Below are 25615 nucleotides of genomic sequence, written 5' to 3'. Positions count from 1 at the left end.
TATACTCTGTTAAACTGGCTGGCCACTGTGTGAGACAGGATACTGGACTAGATGTACCACTGGTCTGATCAATCAGAGCTCTTCTTAAGTTCTGCAGATTTCAGTTTGTCCTCTACCCTGCTCAAGATGTATATGACGTTACTGTGTTTCTTACTCCAGATGCAGTGATCTGGAGTAAGAAAGCACCAGCACACTAATGAGGGTCAGGTTTCCCTTTCATATCTGACCCCGATACTTAGAAATGTATGGCTATGGCTCAGGGCTCATTAGCAGATCACTAATAGATTGGACTACCATGGTCACTGAAATACAGCCTGAGGGCCCTTTCAAATCTTGGATATCTAGGTGATTGAAAAAGCTGACCACATCACCGAGACAACATATTTTGCCTTCTCCCTCTAGTCACTGAGGGTGGAAAGTCTTCTATCACATTTCAATATAAGAGATGCCTTGAAAACTACTCTAAAATTACAAGCAGAACATTATGCACTAGGGTACTTCTGGTTAGGAGCAACAAGGAACACATTAACACCTCCTTTCCAGTCTCCACTAACTTTCTACTGCCTTCTCAACTCAAAGTTTGATTTTGATCTGCTCAGCCTTGAATTATGCAGGATTAACAACTTTAGAGAGTACTTCTAGTCCATCTACGTTCCATCACAACAGTATGCCAAGAATGGTCTTTGGCTGTATGCATACCACAAGCAATATGAGAGCTGCTTCCCATGGCTCTCTGTACCACAGTTGGTAATGCTTAAAGTCTGGGGGTAGCATGGGAGGAGCCTATTGCACGGATCATTTCTTTGCAGTCATTGGCTTCCTTCCTCACCTGGCCACAATTGGGTGGGAAATACCCATGCAACTGAACCACTCCATATTCAAACGCTAGCAGCATGGGAAAGAACAATGGGGAAGAAATTGGTTTCACACCACTGAAAAAAACCTTGAGGTATCCACTACTGCTTCAAGCTGAAGAAAGAAAAACTATCGGCATAGCACAGCCAGAAGTGAAAAGCAGGTGAATGACCAGGCTGCTTAATATGATATTTCATACCGTTTCGCACAAAAGAAATATAGGGGCTATGAGCTACTAGAATGAAGCCCAATCACAAGCCCAAAAGCCAAGCTCCAAAATTCATCTGCCATAGCAAGAAGCATCTGTTTCCATCGGTACATGACTGACAGATGGGCTTAGCACAGCTGTCACAGCCTCAGAAGGGATGGCAGGAACATAATGATCTATGACAGTTTAGACAGCACAAAGATTGAATCAGTTGGGGAGAGAGAGAGAAAAGTCTGAATTGGTCACAACTAGATCATCTCCTCAGAAACAGTCACCTTGCCTTCTACACTATCCCCTAGTCCAGTTACAAATTACCCATAAGATGTGGCTCTCATTTATCTCACTACAATACAATTCTACTGGACAAGCAACTTTTACCTGTTCTCAGTTCCTACTGATCTTTTATTCACCTGGATTAATGAAAAAACTGAAAGTATAATACACATCTTGAGGCAATCACAATACCTCAATAAACTGTGTTGAGAATGCATGAAGACAAAACGCACGTCTTTCTAAAATCAAACTGGCCAAACATGAACCAATATGAGGATTTCTTAGGGACTTTCAACCGTTTAAGAGACTGTGTGAAAAAGTTTCTAGCATGCTAATGATCTCCAGAAACTATTGATGCATTTCAACATGGTGCGCAAAGATCTATGACATCCTACCAAGCAGTTTTCAAGTAATAAAATGAATCAAATCTAGATATTTATTATGTTTTCATTTGATAGAAAATGAAACCATCTGTTAGGTTTGGCTGAGAGAATGTTGGGAAGGGAAAGGCAGGCCAAGATAAAAAGTTCACAATGAAGGTTTTTCCAGGGAAAGATTTCACGTAGATAAGGGTAGGAACATTGCAATCCAAACATGCTCCCTTTCATAGTATAGGGCAGATGAAAAGAGAAATATCTGGGGACACAGTTGGGATGGAGTGGAGGAAGGGAGAAAATGCAAATTTAATCTCCTTCTGACTGAAAACTGCAAACACAGAGATTATTCTGAATTAGATACACTGCTAAACTTCAGAAATTAACATCAAAGTTAATTTCATGCAATGCTGAAATGCTAAGCTGTTGTGCAAGTCACTGTCTCCTAGTTCTACTATGTGAAGAATGCTCTTTTCTAGTAAAGTACAAAGATATAGTTGTGCTTTTGTGCCAACTACCATCTCACTCTCTCTCTTCCCTAAAAGCAACTACACTTCATCCCTTCGATTCTTCTCTAAACAAGCTTTAGAGAAGGTTTCATGACAGTGCCAGGATACAGATTTCTGCAGATTGGGCAGGCTTTAAGAATTGGTGAGGAGGGGTTATAGCATCTATTTCAACTGTCATTACCATTTATTCCCATTTGAGAGCCACATGTTACCAGCAATTTAAAAATTAGATTTTTTTGTCTAAACATTCAATAATAATATCATAGTAATGAGGTGTCTCTCTGTATATTGTACCTTCCTTCTGAAACAGATCCCCAGGACAGCTTTAAAAGTTTAACACAAAGCAATTTGAAAACAGAACTGGAAACATCGAGCAAAAAAAGAAAAAGAACACAGCTACTAGGTCAATATAAAGCAATGTTTTAAAAGCCACAAACTAGACTCCATGTGCTCTCCTAAGAGAACTCTCTTAACCTCATACTGCAATAGTGCAAGCAAGGTGAAATGAACTTTCTACAGAGTTCCATGATTGTCATGCTCCCACATAGGAGATCATTTCTTGCAATTATCCGTCATACTTCAGATAAAGGGAGAATACAGATAAAAGCTTTTCAAGATCTCACAAACAGGCTCATATCTGAGAATGCAATGCTTAAGATATCCCAGTCAGAAAATAGTTAGGGCTTCTAAAAGTCAAAACCAGTATGTTTAATTAGACTCAAAAACTAATGGGAAACAAAAGCAATTAGTACAGAATTTTAACATTATTTAAGTGGTCACTGTGACAGACAGAGCCAAGCCTGCCCTTTCCCAGTATCTGCCAATTCCCTTTGTGCTCTAGTGGTTTGGAGAGAAAGAGAAACAACCAATCAGGGTCCTTGGACACAAGGAGGGAGGGGGAGGAGCAGAGCTAAAATGAGATATTTACTGGAGATTTGAGTCAGAGAGGGTTTAGAAGTTCCTTAAGCAGGGTAGAGATTTTACCCTGATCTCTTCAGATCTCAGAAGCTAAGCAGGGTCAACCTTGGTTAGTAATTGGATGGGAGACCTCCAATGAAGACCAGGGTTGCAGAAGCAGGCAATGGAAAACCACCTCTGTTAGTCTCTTGCCTTGAAAACCCCACTATGGGTTGCAGTAAGTCAGCTATGACTTGACAGCACTCTCGACGACCAGCACTACCAGGCACTTGAAGTGCAAGTGGGCTGTCTGGTGTGGCACTCACTTGAATTTGGATCTCCTAAGTAGGTTTTCTAGGTGATTGAAAAGCTACTGGGGAAGGATGAGGTCTGTCTTTTTAAAAGGCTCTGGTGATCATCTGAAAGATTAAGAAACCTGAGGGGAACTTGGCAGCTCCTGGCCATCTCTCCACTCATCATAGTTCATTATTTGTGTGTATATATAAAATGTGTGTGTATTTCACTGAATTTAGTCTTTAACATCCCCCATTTACTCTCCCCTAATGTAAATAAACCTTTTTCTCGTTCTGTTCTCTTCCTTGACAATAAACAGAAGAAAAGGTTATAACTGAGTTTTTTCCAGGGCAAGGGAGAGGGTACATCAGGAGCACCATTAAAATGTACATCTGGGGAAGTTAGCAGTAAATAGTGCCAAACATTGGCAGGCCAGTAAATAAAGATTGCTCTGGCCTCTTTCACAGGCATACTTAGTATTGTGACAGCGGAATGAAGTATGGGCAGACACTCCTCAGTTAATCCTGAAATGAACATACACTGCCATCATAAGAACCACGGCACTGGGCTGTGTTGGGGGTTTCCCTCAAAATATTTTAATGCCCACTCCTGTCATCCCAAACTGTCATAGTCACCTTTGTCAAAAGCCTGGCCATCACATTTTGAAATAGCTGGTGTCCATACATGCACCGTATACATATTGCCCACATTACAGTTGTCAAATCTGAATGTCACTGGTGCCTGTGCAACTATGACTACATTCATTCTGTCTAAGAAAGGGCATAGCATAAATATCACTGGCTATTGTCAGTATCTAGACATTCTCGGAGTAAAGTCTTGACCAAGCTGCAAAACCTGGAGCTACATGAGCTCTAAAAACACAACATACTACTCTCAAGATTAGCCATATTTCCAACCAACAGTATTTCTTTTACCTGACTAAGGCAGAATTTGTTCACTTACACCAAGCCTTTTACAAACTTCAGGCACTTCCCCGGGCTCCTCTTTTCTCTCAAAATCCCAGAACTTGATGGAAATTGGGTGACATCTACATACTGATGACATCAACACCCAAATCTCACTAACCATACCCAGAAAATTTGTGTAGATATAAACTGCATGAGAAACAGGATTGTAGCTTGCAGTACCACCACCCAATACCCCACAGCAGACCATGGATAAAGCAGCAGTCCACAAGACTTCTCAAGACATCCCAAGCAGTCTTCAAGACTTCAAGACCAGAACAAAGGCAAGTGCAGAAGGATACCTTTTGCTAATGATATTAAGCCAAAGAGACAGATCCAGAGGAATAAACAGAGATATACGCTCCCTGGCCATTTCCCAGAACAGATCATCCACAAGGACAACTAAAGCTATCACAAACATGGGAAGAAGACCTATATTCAGAAATCACTCATACTGTGTACTACCAAATGCTTGAGTTCCCTGTCTAAGTATGGAACATTCTGGGCTATGAAAATTAGGTGGATAGAGAATTCATACCGATTCCTGAACAACAAGCTAGTCTTCCTTTGGCAGCAAAGAAAGCCAAGGGTTGCACATGCAAGTAATAAGCCTCCCTTCTACTAGGATTAAGTCTACACCTTCAACTGTACAAGCTGAAAAGCATCCAGTAAAACTGGACACAAGGAAACCCAGTGATCAACCTGACATATATAATTAAGATGGCATGCAAACCGATATAAATATGAAAGATATCATTAGCAAAATGCCTTGCCAACTGGTCAAAAAAGTTGAGAATGTGTATAGAAACCTGGTGCAGGAAGACTGAATCGCTGCATAATGACTCAGAACCAGTTTGGTGTAGTGGTTAAGAGCGTGGGACTCTAATCTGGAGAGCTGGGTTTGATTCCCCACTCCTCCACTTGAAGCCAGCTGGGTGACCTTGGGTCAGTCACAGCTCTTCCAGAGCTCTCTCAGCCCCACCCAACTCACAGGGTGTTTTGTTGTGGGGATAATAATGGCATACTTTGTAAACCGCTCTGAGTGGGTGTTAAGTCAACCTGAAGGGTGGTGTATAAATCGAATGTTGTTGTTGTTGTTATGAGTTATGTTTATCTTCTTTCTATTTGATGGCAACAGACAATGTTGTTCAAGCTGAGAACATACACTTTACCCAAACCCACAGGTACCCTTTATCCTGTCCAACATTTTACCCTCTCCTCCACTTGCTTCTTTCTCATCTTCCTTTTTTCTTTATTCCAACTTCAAGGCCTCAAAAGGTGATACCTACAGCCTCTCTCCATATTCATTATTATTATTATTTATTTATTTATTTCATTATATTTCTATTCCGCCCTCTCCATGAATGGACTGAGGGCTGATTATATCAGTTAAAACACAATCACAATTACAGCAAAAATTATAAATCCATAAAACATATTAAAATCATAGTTACATATAAATAATTAAAAACATCAAGAAGGCAGCAATCACAGTATAGCTAAACTTATCTTCGCTCAATAAGACAATATTCTAAAGCAGAGTGATGGTAGCACATCTGGTGGGGGGGAAGCACTTCTTGCCTTTCCCAGCTTTCTACAATCAAACTGTAGAGGTAGTATAATAAACAGAAGTTGCCACGATCCTATACAGCGGCATGTGTATTAATGGTCAGTATCCTACCTGAGGCTACAGGAAGTTGGGATTTTAGCAAATTTTCAGCCTTGTTACATCTGTTAAATACTAGCATGTACAACAAGTCTGAAAGTTCAAGCATTGGCTCCTGCCCAGAGATTTCACAAGCACAACCACAGTTGCCTGAGATGAAAGCCCAACCGTTGCTAGGCAACAGTTAGAAGTGGTACAATTCTTGCATGCCTTTTGGCGTGGGAATGCTTGTATACATACAAATAGGTGTGACCCTGGGGTGGGGGAGAGATGAATCTACTGGCAGGTCATGCCAAAGGCCTTCAAGTAAGAAAGAATAGAAAAAATAGAGAGAAGGAAAAAAAGAAGAAAATACATGTATAGAAAAAGCTTTCGATTTTCTCTAAGACAAATATTAATATGGTTACAAAATTCACTGTTCTATTGTGATCAGCATAAAACTTCTTTTTCTATAATCCTTTTTTTGCTCTGACTCTTCAAAACCACAAATCATTAGTTCATTTTTTTCAGTTTCATGCAGAAAGTCAGTAAGGGGTTTCCAGTTTGCTATAAATGTGGATAATCAAAGCAGTAAGTTTCTCAATCTCGACTAACTCCATCATCTTCACAATCCACTCCTCTATTGTAGGCAAAGTTGGACTCTTCCATTTTTGAGCATATAATAGTCTTGCCACCGTTGTCATATATAAAAACAAAATACCACGTTCATTTTCTAGCTATCTGTCCATTAATCCCAACAAAACAGCCTCTAGTTTAAATTGTACATAAATTTTCAAAATTTTCTGTATTAACAAATGAATTTGTGACCAAAATTATTTGACTTTGCTACAAGTTTCTTTCTGGTTTGGGGGGGGGGGTTGGTTTCTTTTTAATTTTTACTTCTTTTTAAAAATCTTTCAATAAAATTAATTTTAAAAAACAGAGGAATGTAATGTCCATACACATGCTTAATAAGTATCAGGTAAAATTTAGGACAAGAATTTTTTTCTTAAAGTCAGTCAACAGATTACTGAATAAAAGTGGAAGAAAAACCTGAGTCAGATATTTTAAAACAAGAGGGTCATTTTATTACCAGTATTCAGTTCGATTCAGGCAACCTGCTTCTCAGATGGCAAGAAAAAGTGGCATTTCCCCCTCAAAATATACCATCAATAGAACAGCGGTTTCATTCCCTTCTAAGATTAAGTACGGGCTGAAATAAACACACTAAAAATTCCCTCCATCATCTTCTGTGGAAAGAGCCCCATGGCGCAGAGTGGTAAACGGCAGTACTGCAGCCCATGCTCTGCTCATGACCTGAGTTCGATCCTGGCAGAAGCCAGGTTCAATTAGTTGGCTCAAGGTTGACTCAGCCTTCCATCCTTCCAAGGTCAGTAAAATGAGTACCCAGTTTCCTGGGGGTAAAATGTAAACGACTGGGGAAGGCAATGACAAACCACCATGTAAAAAGTCTGCCAAGAAAATGTCATGATGCAACATCCCCCAATGGGTCAGTAATGACTCAGTGCTTGCATAGGAGACTACCTTTACCTATCATCTTCTGTGAGTTATTACCAGATACCATGCAAAGCCAGAGTGACCTAAGAATTCATAATAAGGAAGTAATTAATTGCTATAAGCAGTTTGACCATCTTAGATCCAAAATCAGAAATGCAGTGGTGGAATTTTTTTTCCAACAAGGCAAGAAGTGCCTCACCCTACATTAAAGACTGTTGAAAGCAAAGAAAATGGAAATCACATTCTCACTACTACTACTACTACACATGGGTTACAGAACAAGCAAAAAGCTGTCTTAACATAGTTAACTCCAAGCAGTGTCTCAATAAGCATATAAGTGGGACTATTGGGTGTTGGAACAGAGGTGACTCAGCATGCCTGGACACTGGTGGGGGGGGGGGTTGCTACATTTCTTTGTGTGTATATATTATCTTCCTGATGAGAAGGATGTCTCTAAAGTGGGAATGCCCCTATGCTCTTCCAGAATCTTTTGTTTGTTCTCTTTCTCTCATGGCTCTCCAAGGAGCAAGATACACACACCCAGCTCTTTTTCCATGAAACCATTATCTCATATCTTCACACACATTTGATGCTGGACAAGCTGGCCATGTGACAAGGAAAATACCTTTCTAGCTTAGGTTCTTTCTTTCTTTTCTTCTACAAGAATGCTGTGAATTAAGTTTTATCTTTTTTATAATTAACTTGCCTAGAGAGTGGTTACTGCATGTGGTCCCATGCTTTCCTAGCTGCAGAACTCTGCTGTACTGAGCTAACTAATTCCTGTTTCCAATACTGGGCTGGTTTATTTCAACTAGAAACCAGCCCAGAAGTTCCATGTATGCATTATTCGCTCCTGAATATTCGTATTTTCCTAAATCACTTGGCTCCCTCTGGTTTAGATATGTACACTACTATGGTTACAAATTCATCCCTGCATTTCGTTTTACAAACAGCTAGATTCATGATCCAGACACAACTCTGTCTCCAGATCTTCACAATAGTTCACATTTTATGGTTAAAATTCACACACATTGAAGAAGGATTTAACTGAAAGCATCTATGAGTCTTACCTCCGGAGTGAATCCTCCTCTGAACTTTCCTCAGGCATTTCCTGGTTTAAGGCGTCCTGTGATACATTCCCGGGTCTATTTGAAGCAGATTGGCTGTAAACTCTTTCCCAATGCCCTGTCTCCTGGTTAAATACCACTCCCACAGTCCTTTCTTCAGGTGGGTCAGAAGATCTTCCCAATGGCAGCCTGCTAGTGGGAGGAGTTCTGCTTTCCATTCTCTCAGAAGGCAGTAGCTGGCTGCTGCTGGATGGCACACCCTCAAATGTGCTTTGGACCTGCCCTGGTGTGTAGCTGGGTGTGCTTCTTTCCCAGCGAAGTGTATCATTGTTAAAAGTCAGCAGGTTATGACAGGCTCGACAACGATTCAGGTGCCCCCGTGACAAATTGGAATTGTTTTCACTGCTATGTGGGGTCTGCTGAGAAGGGCCAGGCCTATCTGGCTCAAGGTTATTGTTGAGCATCTCCTGGGCCTGATGTGACTGAGTGGGTTCACTACTTATACTTTGATCCAGCTCCTGAAGTCTGTCGTATTCCAAAAAGAACCGCCTCAAGTCACACTGAAGCTCATTGCGAATGCTGGTCGGGTTGCTTGGGCCAGCATTGCTGGTACCTTCTGCTTCAGCACCAGGAGCTGGAAAACCCCTTCCTTCTGTAGCTGAAGTATAAACAGAAGACTGGGAGCTTCCTTCCTGCTGTCTCAGTACTGATAACAAACTCACTGAAGAGGCACTGGTTCTTGGAGGAGGCATACCTTCCAATTCAGAGCGAGAGCCCATGCTCAACACCGTTCGAGTCCAGTCAGACCCCTCTAATCCAGAAGCCATCTCTCTTGTAGACTGGTGGTATCTGGATGGGTGGCCAGACAAAGGCCCACTAAGAGATCTACGAGTGGGACCCAGGCTAAGGTTGCGGAGGGTATTGCCAGCAGTGCTGCTCTGCACAGTGCTGAAAGCAGATGGTCTGTTAAGAAGTCCCTGCTCCTGCTGTGCTGTAGATGCCTGATCCTGCTGCTGGTAAGGCTCCATTTGCACAGAAGAAAATGAAGTGCCAGTGGACCCAGAAGATGTGGAAGGGGCATTGTCCTGGGATGGGAAGAGAGAAGACGGAAGTCTTGCACTAGAACATCGCCTGCAAAGGCACCACATCCCCAGGTGCTGGCAACACTTTACTGAAGGATAGCTGACAGGTTCGCTACGGCCATTAAAGGCAGATGTTCTAGAGGCCTCACTAGTTGGAGGCGGTGGAGGTGGTGGAGGAGGAGGGGGAGGGGGAGGGGGAGGAGGAGGGGAAGGAGTAGCTGAGTCTTGCATGGCATTTTGCTCTCCCACCTGGATACCAGAGGAGCGTGAAGACAGCATATGCAGGAAATTATGGAGGAGTGGTGTACGTCTCACAGGCTGAGACTGAAGAATGGAACGCTGGCGATAATGTGGCATTTCTGTACTATCCACAGGTATTTCTACTTCTTCATCATTCTGCAGAGGAAAGTATACATGGTCAATCACCTAGCATTAACATACGAAGAACAACTGACTAAGGCTCTCTTTCTATTAAGAGCCTACTTAAACTCGGGGGGGAAACCCACAACCTACCATACATGTCCCTAATCTGGTCTATCAAGGTCGCTATTGTCCACCCTGACTGGCAATGACTCTCCAGGGTCTAGCATTGAGATCTTTTACAATACCTTTTAAAGGAACATACCAGAGACTGAACTTGGGAATTTCTTTATTGAGAACAGATGCTCCATCACTGAGCCACAGCCCTTCTTCAAGTGAATAGATTAGCAGTGAGTTTCTAATATAGCTCATTAAAGGTAAAGGTAAAGGTAGTCCCCTGTGCAAGCACCGAGTCATTACTAACCCATGGGGGGACGTTGCATCACGACATTTTCTTGGCAGACATTTGTTATGGGGTGGTTTGCCATTGCCTTCCCCAGTCATCTACACTTTACCCCCAGGAAACTGGGTGCTCATTTTACCGACCTCAGAAGGATGGAAGGCTGAGTCAACCTTGAGCCAGCTACGTGAACACAGCTTCCTCCGGGATCGAACTTAGGTCGTGAGCAGAGCTTGGGCTGCAATACTGTTGCTTACCACTCTGCACCACAGGGCTCACTAATACAATCAAAATAAAGAAGATTCTTGGCCAGCTGGCACAGAGGATTATGAAGACAAGACAATGGCTCAGTAGAGCCAAATATTTATAACTAATAACTACAAAGCTTCAAATACGTTTATCAGTTTTTAATAGCATTGCAAAGGGTTCCAAGTATCTCATTCAGGATCTTACTAGATTCATTCTTGCCTAGCTTTAACAATTGTACAATGTCAGACGCTCCCAAAGCATTTAAAATTAGTAGCAACCAATCACAACTGACATGACGAAAAACAGAAGAGTAACCAAAGGGAGATATTGTCTAAATTAGATTTTCTAGGGAGAAGACAAAAAGCGATCTTAACTGAATGAAAGCAAGATCATTACCTGTTGGTTGGAAGGGTTAACGATTGCTGTGAGTAAATAATGCCCAAGGGGGTCAAATCGTACTAGTCTGAAACAAAGAAAAGATATTCTGTTTAAACAGAACTGTTCTCACCTCCTGTACTTTTAATTGCCTATCAAAAAGAACATCAGATATTTCTGAAGCATATTACAGTGTAAAGAAACCTCATGTTTATCAGATTCATATGGGAGAAGGGGAAAGTTTCACTCATTTATGAAGTATATGCAACTCCCTAAATGGCAACACACAGCTATGCAAATGAATGAGAAAACACCTTAGCACAAGGAACACTGAAGCAGCAGGAACTACTACTGAGTAAGCTTAGGAATGCAAACTTCATACTAAAGTGATTCATGGCCACTGTAGCATATCAATTTTCCCAATAGATAATGCATTTATGTTTTAAGTCAGTAGCTCATTTGCTGAAGGGATGAAAATAAAGCAAATTACCAAGACCTGGTAAGAGAAAGATGAACACGCGTAGGCATTAAAGACTAAAAAAGCAGGAATATGGCCAGTTTGGTGTAGTGGTTAAGAGCAGCAGGACTCTAATCTGGAGAATCAGGTTTCATTCCCCAACATGGCAAGTTAATCATATGGCTAACTCATTTCAAGAATAAATTTGCAGTGACAACTAGAAATGCAAAATTCTCAAAAAATTGTTTGAGAATTAAATCTTAGCCAGGAATATAGTTGTTGACAGCTCTACTATGGTGGCTTGGATATTTAGCGGCAGAGTGTGTGTTACATAAGGAAAGGGAAGAAGTCAACCCTATCTCAAAGGGCAACTGCTTTGCTATGCGATGAATGAGTGTAAAGCTGCAGCAGGAAGTCAGCACTAATTCTAAAAGACAGAATGCTAGCACCTGGACTTCTTCCTCTAGTAGCAGACAGGGGTGTGTAATTCAGGTTTCCGATCTGGGTTAAAAACCCGAATCGGGCCCGATTCGGAAAGATTCAGTATTTCTGAATTGGGGCCAGTATACGGGCCCCGATTCGGAAATACCAAATTGGATATTTCCGAAGTGATTCGGGTCACTTTGGAAATATTCGGAAATCAAAGAATCGCCTATTTGCTAGCTGTTTGCATTTGCATTTGCAAACGGCTAGCAAATTTCTGCAGGAAGCATAAGCTTCCTGCAGGTTCTTTGAAGAGGGGAGGGGGGAGAAGGAGTGAGTGACTCACTACCTCCTCACCCCTCCCCTCTTGCTAGAAAAGGCTGGAATCTTTGCTTTGCAACCTGCATGCATTACAATGCAATGCATTGCAATGCAAAGCAAAGCAAGCCGCTAGAGATTCCCGCCAAAATTTCAGGTAGGGAGGGGCTAGGAGGGATGAGTGATAGAGTAGGAGTACAAGGGGGAGGAAGGAGGGGGATCAGGCAAGGGAGGGGTGAGTTAGGAGTGTCCAATCCCACTGCTACATCCTCCTTCCAGCCAATGGATTAGCTGGAAGGAGATGCAGCAGGGGATTTAAAATAGAGGCTGGACATTGGGCCAGCTTCTGTTGGAGAGAGACTCTCCCTGTCTCTGCCTTGGCCTGACCTTCCTGGACTGACTGGAGTGGACTTCTGCCTTCTGCTATGGATCAACTGACTCACTGCTGGACATCAGAAGAGGACTGGTAGGAGATTTTTTTTATTTAGGGGAAAGGTGGAAGGAAGGAAGGAGACTGTGTGTCCCGATGCAGACTCACGCTGGCAGCAGGCAAGGGATAACTCCCAAGTTGTCCGAGCAGGGCAGCACCCAGTTCCAAGGTTCAGGCACCAATTGAGCACACTCACAGCTTCAAGTCCAAAGAAGGATTCCAGAAACACATCCACAGGAACAGGCCAAGGTCAGGGACAAGAGAATCAGTTCCAAACACAGCAGCAAGGTCAGTAGTAAGCGGACTCATTGCTTCCACGCAGCCACTCCCTCTTCGGCTGCTTTTAACCCTCACAGTGCTCAGCTGCCTGTGCTACAGCAAGCACCTGCTGGCTGTCTCAGTCCTGCTCCTGCGAGCACTCATCATCACTAATGATGCTGGGCCGGTGCTGTGCTGCTAGCCTGGCACTGCACCTTCTGGCTTGGAGGGCTCTTCTAGCCCTCCTCTGGCAGTGCTCCCAAGGCTCTGGTGATGAAGGGGGAGAGCTGGCCTGCACCTGGCTTTCTGTTGCCAGCCCAGGGCTGGGAAGCTGAGGAACCCATGTGCTGGGACCTGGCTGTGGATCAATACCTGAGCCTTCAGGGCCTGCCTCCTCCTGCAGTGCCTCTGCCACTGGCTGTGGATCTGGGTCAGGTTCACCAGCTGCCTCTTCCTCAGAAGAGTCCTCTGAGTTTCTCTGCTCCGCTGGCCCAACTGATGCTGAGCCACTCTGCTTGCCTCTGGTTAAAATGTTTTTCTGTGACAACAATGGCTTTGCTTACAGAGTGGGCCTTGCTCTTAAGGCCTGGATAATCATCCTTTCCCCCCCTTCTTGGCTTTGGGCCAGGGCAGCAAGGGAAGAGCATTTATTTGGTAGATGGGCTACTGTTTGCATGTTTGCTCTGTTTTACTCTGTGGCCTATATTTGCACAGTGGGCCTGGGCCTCGCTGCATCACACCAATGCTAGCCAAGGCATGGATTGTTTTATTTTTTGGGGCCAGAGCAGCAAGGGAAGAGCATTTATCTGGAAGATGGGACACTGCTTGCATGTCTGCTCTGTTTTACTCTGTGGTCTACCTTTGCACAGTGGCTCTGGGCCTTGCTGGGTCTTGCTGGGTCACACCAATTCCAAGGCCTGGGTTTTTTTTCAGTTTTGGGGGGAGTGCAGTTTATGGATTTCTATGCTAACCTCCCACCATTCTCTTCCTGACCTAGAGAGACTAGAGACTCTCGCTGCTGCGGCAGCTTGCAGAGGTTCATCTCGCCTGCTGCTGAGGAGGAGAAGACTTCCCTTGTAGGATTCCTGCCCGCCTGTCTGCCTGACCATCGCTGGACTGCAGGACTGGTGAGTGAGTCTGTGACTCGCTGGGTTTTCCATTTGGGTGGGGATAGGGGTGGGTTTTTGCTTGCCTGGGTGGAGTGAGTTTCATTTTCTGCACATCACACACATATACACACACCACACACACACACAACAGAATAGTTTTCCTTTTAAATAGTGTCTTTAGAAGGTAGTCCAGTTGTAGGCCTTCAGTGGCTACTTGCCCTCAACTTAACTGATAGAGAACCAAGGTTAGTTTGATTAAACCAGTAAACAGGGATCAGTAGGAAAAGCATTAGTTAGAGTTAGGTTATATTCAAATTATATATATATACATATTGATATAGTCATAAATAGGCTTCCCATTAGTGTTCCCATAACTAGGGTTTCACTGCCTATCTCTGACACCCGTGGAGCCAGGCCGGCCCGGGCATACTAGTCTTGTAAGCGGCTAAGGCTTTCCCTTGTTATTGGGGTTTAGGGCCAGCTCGATTCCTGAAGAGGAATTCAGCTGTTTGGTAGGTTTAGGTTCCCAAGCATAAATAGGGTTGTCTAAAAAGACATTTGATTGACCATCTCCAGTAGTGATAGAGCTATGAGAAGAACAGATTTAGAAATAGGTAGATAGCTCTTGAAAACAAAGTTTATCTTTGTTTTCCTTTTGTTATAAATTTATTTTTTAAAAAGACTTATCTACAGGAGTAGTCAGTGTAGATTCCGGGAGGGGAAAGAATGTCAGAAAGGAAATCTGAGAGGGGTCCTAGGGGAAAGGCTAGAGTTAAATCTAGAGGGGGGAGGGGAACTGCTGCTGCGGCCCTCCCCTGCGCTCCTGCCGTTCACCAGCCTGGCTTCTGGTGACAGGAAGAGGGCTCACAAGGCCCTCTTTCCTGAGGCAGCTGTTGGAGGGCCACCCCCAACCCAGGTGTCTCAGGCAGGGGCTGGCACTGGGCAGGGGCCTGCTGCTGAGGCTCCACCTCCTCCAGTGGTTGAGACCCAGCTGCTGGAGGAGGGGCAGCATGTGGTATCTCCTGAGATGGACGTGGGGCACATGACTTTCCCTGCGCTCCCGCTCACCCCAGGAACCCGTAGGATGTTGGAGAAACTGCTGGGAAGACCCCCTGCTGGGCGGTCCACCCCTGTTTCCTCTGAAGCCAGCAGCAGGCCTCTCATGGCTGTGCAGAAGGAGAGGGTGCTAGAGGAAGAGGAAGAGACTGTGGTGGAAGAGCCCAAATCTCTGCCTCTTCATCCTCATCCATTCCCAACTGCCCAGCCGAGAGTGGGACACGGTGTGTCCAGCCAGAGCACCTCACAGGAGGTGTCTCATGGTGGGCCCGTGAGCGCTTCCCCTGGTAAGCGTGGGGCCCCCATCACTTCCAAAATCTGGAATCACTTCCAGAGAACGGAGGACCCCCGATTTGCTCAGTGCCGGCATTGCATGCAGCGCGTCAGCCGTGGCAGAGATGAGAACCATCTCCATGTCTGGGATGAGGAACCACATGAAGAGGCATCACCAGGAGGTGCTTCTTCAGGGGGAGAGTTCGAGTGGCACCACACGGCTGCCAGCTAGCCAGAAGGAGGCAGGCTCCTCTGGTGCTCTCCTCCCACGGGTTTCTATAGGGCAGGGATGCCACGCCTCTCTGACGGAGATGCCTGGTAGGCAGGGCAGTAGTATGCCCAGAGAGGGGATCCAGAAGGCGAGCCGGCACCTCATATACCACATCATCAACATGGTAGCTGTGGAGGGCAGACCATTTTCCATAGTGGATGGCTTCGGCTTTACGGACAACCCGGCAGATTTGCCCCCTTTTTTCCCCCATAGGGAATAGTGGAGTGGGGGAGGAAAGAAGCAGCTTCTTTGGGGGTCCATAAAATGCCCCCCCAAAGTGCATTCTCCCTGAAACTTGGGGGAGGGTGGGAGGACAGTTGTGAGCAGGTCCCCTGAAGGTTGGGGGCATTTTGCATGCAAAGTGCCACTCCTAGCCAGACAAGACCCTTTTTTTCCCCCATAGGGAATAGTGGAGTGGGAGGATAGGGGCACCTTCTCTGGGAGGCCATAAAATGGCCCCCCAAAGTGCTATCTCCCTGAAACTTGGGGAAGTGTGGGAGGACAAGTAGGAGCAGGTCTCCTGAAAGCTGGGTTCATTTTGCTTGCAAAATGCCACCCCAAGCCACCTAGAAAGATGACTTGTTTTCCCCCTTAGAGAATAATGGAGAGTGTAGGAGGATGGGGGCACCTTCTTTGGGGGGCCATAACATGGCCCCCCAAAGTCCAATCTTTCTGAAACTTGGGGGGTAGTTAGGAGAAGGTCCCCACCAAGTTTGGTTTGATTTGGAAAGAAAATGCCCCCCCAGGCTCCTGGAAAGCCGGGAGCAAGTTCCCCATTGAAAATAACGGCCAAATCTTTCCGAATCAAATCCGAATATTTCCGCTTCAGAATTCCCTTTATTCCGAATCAGTTTCCTGATTCGGGTAAACCTGAATTGAGAATACCGAATCAGGCAGGCCCTGCACACCCCTAGTAGGTAGGTAAGGTTTATTGCATTAGGCCGCACACCCCTAGTAGCAGATACTTCAACATCTTGAGGAAGTCCCTCAGAAAGAAATGGAAAGAATGAAGCAGCAAAGAAAGATTGGCCTAAGCGTTACTGCCACAGAACGCACAATATGGTTAGTTAGTCTAGAGCAACCTTCTATGAGCCTGCCTGTGTATAAACGACTCCACTTACACAATCAAGGTGCACACAGCTGCCTTTTAGTCCCAGTGTGCATTTCTTTATATTTGGACTTCAAATAGGTCTATACACACACTAGCTTCTCTTCCTTCTATTAGACATCTCAAACGTGCTCTTCTTTCTGCAAGGGGAACTTCCTGATGGAACAAGCTTGAACATATCTTTTGTTATATATGGGACAGTCGAAATGTTACCCTTGGGAAAATTTAATTGTAGTGTTAAATAACTCTTACAAGGAGGGGCTATTTCCAACTCACAGTTGCAGTCTTCTGCTGTACCATTTATGTGTATCTCTTTGCACTCAAGAGTATGGCCTTTTACACATGGGCTATTTGCTCAGCATTTGGCTGTATACTGTTTTGGATGTTTTTCTGATATACACACAGCATTCGATACCTTCAGTAGTTATCCCAACACTATCACAGGGTTTGTCCTAGTTAAATGGATGCTGGTTTCTCACAACTTTTTCTTAAATGCAAGAACATACTGAGCCTGACTTCCATGCAGATGTTAACATTTGCCTTTCATCCACCCATCTTAGACACACACCCACAAGTGATGACTGGTCTGTTTGGCTCCTCTCCTCCGCCTGCTCTGTTACCCAACCAGAAGGTCTCCTTGCAAGTTGAGGGAATTATCATGCAAGGAGAGGCAGCAAGAGGGGGTAACTTCAGGATCTCCAACAGTGTACACAAGGATTGTCCTGGCTAGAGAACACTTTCAATGACCAGAGGTTTCAATTCAAAAGAGGATTTTTACTAAAAATAACAAAGATCAACAGCACACAAGACACACACAGCACACTCAGAGCTAACTAGAAAGCAGTGGTGAAAGCTGGATAGAGTTTAAGGGATTTGGTGATATTTACCATCTAGAAGAGGGTGTCTGGGAGAGGGAGCATTGAGCAACCAGCACATTTAGGCAGAAGAGCTCAAACTGAGGTTCGAGGGTGGATGCTGGATCTGAGAGCATGCACACAACTATGGCAGAGGGGCAGTCCAATTATATTGTGGATCCTACTCAGGGGCAAGATTGCATCTTCTGCCCCAAAAACAAAGACTTAATGGTTGTTCCTGGGGTGGGACAAAAGATTGAGAAGTATCTCCAGGGTAAGACAAAAAACTGGTGAAATGTCTCCACAATGGAGTATGACAATGAAATAGGAAGGTTTGATTAGGTCTTCCCGGGTGGAACTAAAGTTATCAGCGATGACTGATGATCCATGAAGTATGGATGGGTGAGGCTATCAGCTCCTTGAATCGCCTAAGAATAGTAAAGCGGTTAAAGAGAGATCAATAGGGTGTGTTGTGGTGATTGATTCAGGAATTCCAGGAGGGCTGTATTGGATCAGGATCCTTAGCACATCTCTGGGCCGTGGGAGGTACTGAGCAGGCCTCGCCTATCATTCCCCATGCTCGCACGTTCCATCTCCCAGCTGAGATCTGGCTTCCATATTTCTGCCTGCTTGGATAGGAGCTTCAGTGCTCTAAACACATTCAGAGAAGGGGCTTATAGCATAACTATATTCATAATCCTTCTGATATTCTGAGGGCAAGTGGGACTGCTAACAGCTCTGACTCCTATACACATTATCTCTGCTACACAGCGTAATTATAGATCACTCTGCCTAAAATCACAGCAATTAGGATCACCCAGAGCAACAAATGCAAAATGGATTAACAAAAGCTCAGCACTCCAGCTCACTCAGGAACCAGGTGTGCTCATGTGGCTCACTTGTAAGGAAGCCTCCCCAGGCTCTCCAGCCTGCTGTAGCTTTTTATACTCCAAGGATGGAGGTGTGCCTCGCAGTATATACCCTATACTCCCCCCCTCGCTGTCACTGCTTCACTTCCATGGCAGCCCAATGCAGAGATGCATAATAAAACAAACAACAATGGGCCAATTAAACAAGCTTTCACTTCTGAAAAGGCCAGGAGCAAGGTGAGAGTGCAAAAGCAACAGGAACTGAGACTGAGGTAAAATGTTGCAATGGATTACTTATCCATGCCTCATTAAGAACATCCAGTGCTGAGATTTATATCCAGCTCTGAACAGCTGTGAATGCCTTAGATGGTGAGACCGAAAAACAGATATATCTTTGAAGAGCCGATTGCTTATCACAAATATTTATATGGGTTTTCCTTGTTTTAACTCTTCCCATCCAGGAACACGGAGACTTCTTTTAGAGTTTCTTGTTTATTTTTTATTAAAATAAACTCTAATGTTTTAAATAAAGCATGCTATCAAAATATAAAGATTAAAATAAAACCTATGAGTATTGAACAAGTACATGCAACAAGTATTAACTCTCCTTACATCCTTCAAATAAATTTAATTGATCTAAAATCAGATTTACTATGAAATGCATCAAATTTTCAATAAGCACACACACACATATTTATACACATACTAGCCTGATACCCGTGCTTCGCTATGGTATTTAACTACTTTAAATCCAGGTATAATACTCACTGGTATGTAACATTTTTTGGTTTGTGGTTTTTTCTTTTGAGTTGGTTTTGTAGTATAACAGCATAGTACCCGAGCTTCACAAAGGTGTTTGAATAAAGTAAAGTGTGTTGATGCCAAAAACCGATGAAGTGAATTTCGAAATGTAACATTTATTGAAGAGATTTTAAAAGGAAAAGATTGTAGTGCAATAAATAAAGTGAAAAATACGTACAACCAGGGTTTTTTTCTACTGAAGGACCTCTTTGCAGACCACATTGGTTGTTTTCCCCTCAAGTGCTAGGATCACCAGGCTGCTGGTAGAAGTCACTCTGGAGCAGGCCACGTAGAACTGCCCATGTGAGAAGCAGTCCTCCCTCAAGTCAATTCCTGACAACTTCAGTGTCTGCCCCTGGGACCTGTTGATCGTCATAGCAAAGTAGACCTTGAGGGGGAACTGTAGTCTCTTGAACTCGAAGGGGTTACCTGATGATATGTGGTATGCATGGTATGAACACTGACTCCTCCTGAGCACTGCCAGTGAGCAATGTGACCTTGATGACATTCCTGTGGAGGGCTTTCACTCGCAGTCTGGTGCCATTGCAGAGTTTGGGTGGGTTGAGGTTCCAGAGCAGCATCACTGGAGTCCCCACTTTGAGGAGAAGTTTATGGGCTGGGAAGCCATGAGGATTGAGCATTTTGAAGAACTTTATGGGGTAGTGGACCACGTCATACATTTGCACCACCGAGTCCATAGATCTGTACTCCATTTCTGCCCCTTTGAGGGAGTTAAGTAGTGTTTCATTAATGATGGCAGCCTTGTCATTCTTGGGGGTCAGAATGGCACACTCGCACAGCCAGTCCATGGACTTCTCTGTGATAGTGGTGATATCAGGGTATATCATGGCTGTTAGGTCATCAGTACTGTGCCCAGGCCTGCAGGGATGGTCACCTTTCCCTTGGACTTGGGATATTCTCCGTCCCTTATTTTTAGCAGGAATTCAGAGAATTCCCCAGTGGACACCTCACCTCTCAAGAGGACCCTCATATTCTTTCTTAGTGAGAGTTTCCTGATGAGGGGCCACAGATACAACACCTTGACACACACGTTAACCTCGTCAGCTCTAGTTCCCCTTGGGACTACTGGTAGAGTCTGCCGGAAGTCTCCAGCCAGCAGCACTGTGACTCCCCCCATTGCTCTCTCGTTGCCCCTGATATCTTTGAGGGTTATGCTCAGTGCCTCAAAACACCCCTTGAGCATCAAGGTGCTCTCATCTCAAACAATGAGCTTACAGTTCCACAGCACTTGGGCCATGTTGCTTTGTTTTGAGATGCTAAACAGGGGAGTTTCTGCATGGATGAGGCTGAGAGGCAGCTTGAAGGTAGCGAAGGATCATATGCCACGCCTGAGTGAGCCTTGACATTCCATGGAAGTGAGAGCCTCTCTACTCATCTTCCAGGATTGCTTTGCTCATAGAGAGACTCTGAAGCTTTGTGCACCTCAGGGTGACGTTGCTGGTACTTGGACACTACTGCTCGGTGCACCGCAGGAGTACCATGTGCATATTTATTTGCCACATCTCTAAATTGCTTCCTCCTTTTAGTGCCAGTGTATCTTACACGACATCTGCCAGGCAGGTTCTTGAGGGCAGTAAGAGGTGATGGCTGCAAGAGGTGTGAGGTAGAGTTGGACTGAGGGAGGGGTGGTGTGGTGGGCACTTCTGCAGGTTCATGTGAGAGGTTCGCATCAAAATGGCCCCTAGAAAGGTTGTGCACCATCTCCCGATGAACATTTAAAAACTCAATTGCCATACTGACTTTTATATAAAATCCCTATTCCGGAGTCTTGTACCGTCTTTCTTAGACAGTCTGCAGGTTCCTTGACCTGATTTTTACCTCAGAACAGAGAGTTCTACAGCTGACCAATAAGAGAGAGGGGGGTATAAGCAAGCAGGAGTCTGTCAACCACACAGGAAAGCCAGGCCCCACAAGGAGATTGGTTGCCCTGATGAACCTTGAGGGGAAGACTGGGAGGTGCATTTTACATCAGGACACATTCAATGACTCCCAATAGCAACTGCATACTGTTTAGAACGTTGGGAGTGAGGACCAATCAGGCCACATATGCAAATGACCTTGAAAAGCTGGCCCAATCAGGGAAGAGTGGCCGAGCTGGCAGTGGGCAGGGGAGGGGGGCCAAAGCAGGCAGAAGCCTGCCAGCCACATATGAAAGCTGTACCCCTATGGGAAAACACATTTTACCCTTTTTTTACCCCCTTAGGGGGCAAATGTCTTAAAATCTCTTCTTAGTGGGTGTTTACATCATGAAAGGAATGTTCTCCCCAAATTTCATGTTTCTAGGTCCAGGGGTTTGGGCTGGACGTTGATCAGTCAGTCAGGACACTTTTCTTTATATATATAGATTTTTCTCATCTAGACGTTCATGAGATTTTTCGTAAGGAAAAGAGAAGCACCCTTAGAAGTAAACTGCAAAAACCCGGGTGGATAACCACGTCTAAGGGAACAAACAATGTACATTAAAGACACTCTTCAAAATTATATTATGTGAAATGTTCTTAAAGTGGCGCAGTGCATATAAGACAATAATTTTTTTTTTTACAATTTCATACTTAATTCACACCAATTTACAAAGTGACTATAAGACACAAAGTCTGACCAATAATGGGAGTAGGATTGGCTCCCACAAAGTGCTGAAAGTTCAATAGGGGATTGCCAATCAAGTCCACGCTGAAATGTGCAAAATAGTTGCTGTTTGATTGTAGATATTTATGTTGTTGTTTTCATATTTCTTCACAGATGGAACAAGGAGATGACACAACTTGAAGGACTAACGACCCGACAAGGAACCAGTTATTATAAACGCTTGTTTCCAGACTGCATAAGGGGTCATCAGACCTCCTCCCCATGCATTTTCAAAGCAACGCTGCCTCTTGGGCAATCTCAGAAGCATACGGCGCACCCCTCTTGGCGCACAGCCAAGTAAATTTATTGTCTTATATGCACTGTGCCACTTTAAGAACATTTCACATAATATAATTTTGAAGAGAGTCTTTAATGTACATTGTTTGTTCCCTTAGATGTGGTTATCCACCCGGGTTTTTGCATGAGATTTTTCAGCAGAACCCTACTCCTTATCTGGATGGCATCTTTTATACTAATTATCATGTGCTATCTACTAAGAAATCTAAGATCTTTCTCATATGACAACAAAATAAAAATATGATTGGTTTTAGATTTTCATGACTAATTAGGAGATTTTAAATAATGTGACATTCTCGCTAGCCAAAATGTGATGCCATGGCCAGGTGCAAGACGATAACAAGAAATCATTAACAGGAAAAGTTAAGTGAGCAGATCATGACTGATACCATATGTCTACTACTGTCCACTACTTTTAATTGATTGTTCAAGATGTGTGGCTATATGTGGCTTCGAGTAAACCCAAAGCGGGAAACACAATTTTTTGGGGGGGGGTGCACACCCCTAGAAGGGAGAGCACAGGAGCGGTTCAGCGGGGAGAGAGGGTGTGAGGGTGCTGTAAACCCCACCCTCTCCTTTTCCAAGACGCACCCAGCAACTGGCCCAGCCACTCAGGTCAACTTGGAGGGGAGCACCTCCCCTCCTGCTCCAACAACCTTGCTGCAGAGCCTGACACAAATCCTGAGGAACTTCTACCCATGAAAATATTTACAGCCCAGAAAAAGTTGATAGCAAGAAGTGCAATTCAATTACTGCTAAATTATTGTCAAGAAAATGTATATGTAAAGAGCTGTTGTATATGTCAGCCTACATTGTATTGCAAGGTTCAAGCAGCTGGCTAGGTAAACTGACAACAGCCATTTCTCCCTTGTTTTGTGAAGCCCCACAGCCCCTTCATCAAATCAAAAGGTCACAATTTATTACTTCTAATATGATCAAAATGACTCCCCTCTTCTCCCTCTCTCCTCCATCTAACTTCTCTCATCAGCTTCATTCAGTTAGACTTCAGATTGCAAATAACTCTATTTAAACATGCACCTTCCCTGCCTCCCTGGGGCTCCCTTCTCACTTTTCTTGCCTGTGCGATTCATTGGTGGTGGAGGGGGGAGTTGATTCACTGTTTGGGTATGTAGGGGCGAAGACGGCGTTTGCACTCTCCCAATCTCCTCCATTCCTCTTCCTCTACGATCCTCAAGCCCATGCATAACGTGAGGACACGGCAACGCAGAAAGCATAATGATTTTGAAAGAGAACAATGCAGGCGGTCATTCAAGGATGGCTGACACCACCTGTCAGGAACCAGACACACACAAACGCTTTGAAAGATGGCCTTGTTGCAAGCAAATTTGTCAATCCATTTGTTTGCACAGAAACCCATCTATGGGTAGCCTTGAAAACAGAACTGATTATAAATGGGACAAACGTGATATAGATGGGATTATAATTTTAATTGCAGTATGCCACTCCTTAACAAAACCTATCTCCTCACGGTTGGCCTTCTGAAACTTCACTCCCTTGCAAATTGGCTAACAACCATCGGTGGGAGGGCTGGGGAATATTTTAAATGCTCTTTTTTGGACAAGACAGCCTGAAACTACCTATAGGAGAAGGGTATGTGTGTTTTTTAAACATTTCACTGCCCTCTAATATTGAGGTGTGTTGGGGGGTGGGGAGAAACCTGCCTATTGAATTTTCCTGCATCAGGATTAGGATGAAAGCAAGAGTAGAAGGCTATCCAGGATCCCATCCTACTGTTGTCAATTATCCAGCTCAAGCTCTACTCCTTGATCTTGCCATTAACTTGAAAAGGAGGGCAAGGGGGAAGGGGGTTGAGCATTAGTTTCTTTTTGCATGGGAAATTTGAGTAAGAGAGGAGGGAAGGAGAGAGGCTGCAAGGAGGGAGTGGGGGGGGGAGTGGGGCTGCTGCAGAACCTCTGACAATGTCCCATGGAACCCCAAGGTTCTGCAGAACCCTGGCTGGGAAATGCTATGATAGAGGAATGCAGGATACCTTGATTAACAATGCAGGAAGGTCTTGATCAGATAAAACATTATTTCCTCAGAACAAAGCAATTAACTATTCAGATTTCAAGATGAGAGACGGTAAGTTTTCCTTTATGAAAAAAATTGGGAGGATAGGGGTGGCCATTTTCCCACCTGCCAGAAAAGGGCAATACAGATGGCTATTTGGATATCCTAAGTGGATATAAAAGGTTTGGGGACATATGCCTATAAATGATTAGAGAAAAAGCACAAGACAACAATACATGGGAACTCAAACCCAGTATCAGAACAGGTTAAGTGAAATTGGCCCAGCAAGGACAGGAAAAGGTCTGGACAAATGCAAGAAGTGTGCAAATCAAGAAGTGGGGAACGGAGGACAAATAGAGTAAAGTCTGTCTTAACCAGACTCTGTGTTCAAAGTTTCAGCAGGCTTGTGTCCATTCCATGGAAGAGAATGCTAAGGTAGCACAGATGATTGTACAACTTAGCTAGTCTCATGTTTGTATCTCTTTTCTTAGTTCTGTAACATGCTTTAGTGTTTTCCAGAGCTCCTGTGTACGAATTGAGTCTGTCCTTTAGTAAATAAAAATCTTTTTCCTTTTAAAGATTTCAAATTGTGTTCAAAAGGTCTCACATAGGGTGCCTGGCTACTTATCAATGCACAGACCAGAAACTTCTAACTGGACTACTGATAGGCAGCTGGCCAGGGAGGAGGGGATGTGAAACAGTACACACACACAGATACACACAAACCATCTGCACCTCAAGCCAAAGAGAGATAAAGAAAAGGCAGAGCTTGAGTGGTGGCAGCCACTAAAGTAAGCCAAGAGAGAGCCAACCCCACCACATTTCAGATATTCTTGGGTGGAGAGAAGAGAGGATTGGGTTATTGGTTACAATCACAAATATTTTTCTCCATTTTAAAAAAATAAATGGCATAGAGTGGCCAGCCCAGGTAAGTATGGTCAAAGTAACAACTCTGTGGATGTTTTCTGAATCTGGTTCCATCTCATACTCCATGTTCCCCAGCAATTACCTACACAGCTGGGAAAGGATTACTCACCGAACCCGTTCCATTTCACTGGCGGTCTTCACAACTGCAAAAGGTTCTCGGCGACTCCAGTCCCAGAAATGGATCTCATTGGCTGTTGCAATTAGCAAGAGTTGGGCAGTTGGATGGAAAGCCAAGGATGCAATGGCATTGTTGCTGTCTGTAAACCAGCTCTCACTTCCACCCTGAGGAAAGAAAAAATCAGTCTAGAGTTACCAATGCTTTTGAGATACAGAAACAACAAACAAAATAAATTTATCTTATGACCCTAAACCAGATCACACACACATTACTGGGGAATTAAATTTGTCTAACAAAC

At 44.1% G+C, this 25615-nt stretch overlaps 1 protein-coding gene across 1 annotated transcript in view; it reads right to left on the bottom strand.

Moving 5' to 3' along the window:
- Nucleotides 1-25615, bottom strand: part of AMBRA1 (autophagy and beclin 1 regulator 1) — a 405622-nt gene that overhangs the window by 346014 nt on the left and 33993 nt on the right. Inside the window, exons 6-8 of the mRNA XM_054971604.1 lie at nucleotides 25309-25481; nucleotides 11093-11159; nucleotides 8609-10083 (exon numbers count right to left, since the gene is read on the bottom strand). Coding sequence (XP_054827579.1) covers nucleotides 8609-10083; nucleotides 11093-11159; nucleotides 25309-25481 — 1715 coding nt within the window. The remainder of the gene's footprint in view (nucleotides 1-8608; nucleotides 10084-11092; nucleotides 11160-25308; nucleotides 25482-25615) is intronic.

This window comes from Eublepharis macularius, chromosome 2 (assembly GCF_028583425.1).
Source record: "Eublepharis macularius isolate TG4126 chromosome 2, MPM_Emac_v1.0, whole genome shotgun sequence".
In the NCBI taxonomy this organism is placed as follows: Eukaryota; Metazoa; Chordata; class Lepidosauria; order Squamata; family Eublepharidae; genus Eublepharis; species Eublepharis macularius.
Note: the sequence above shows the minus strand (reverse complement) of the source record. Positions and strands in the feature narration are given on the sequence as shown.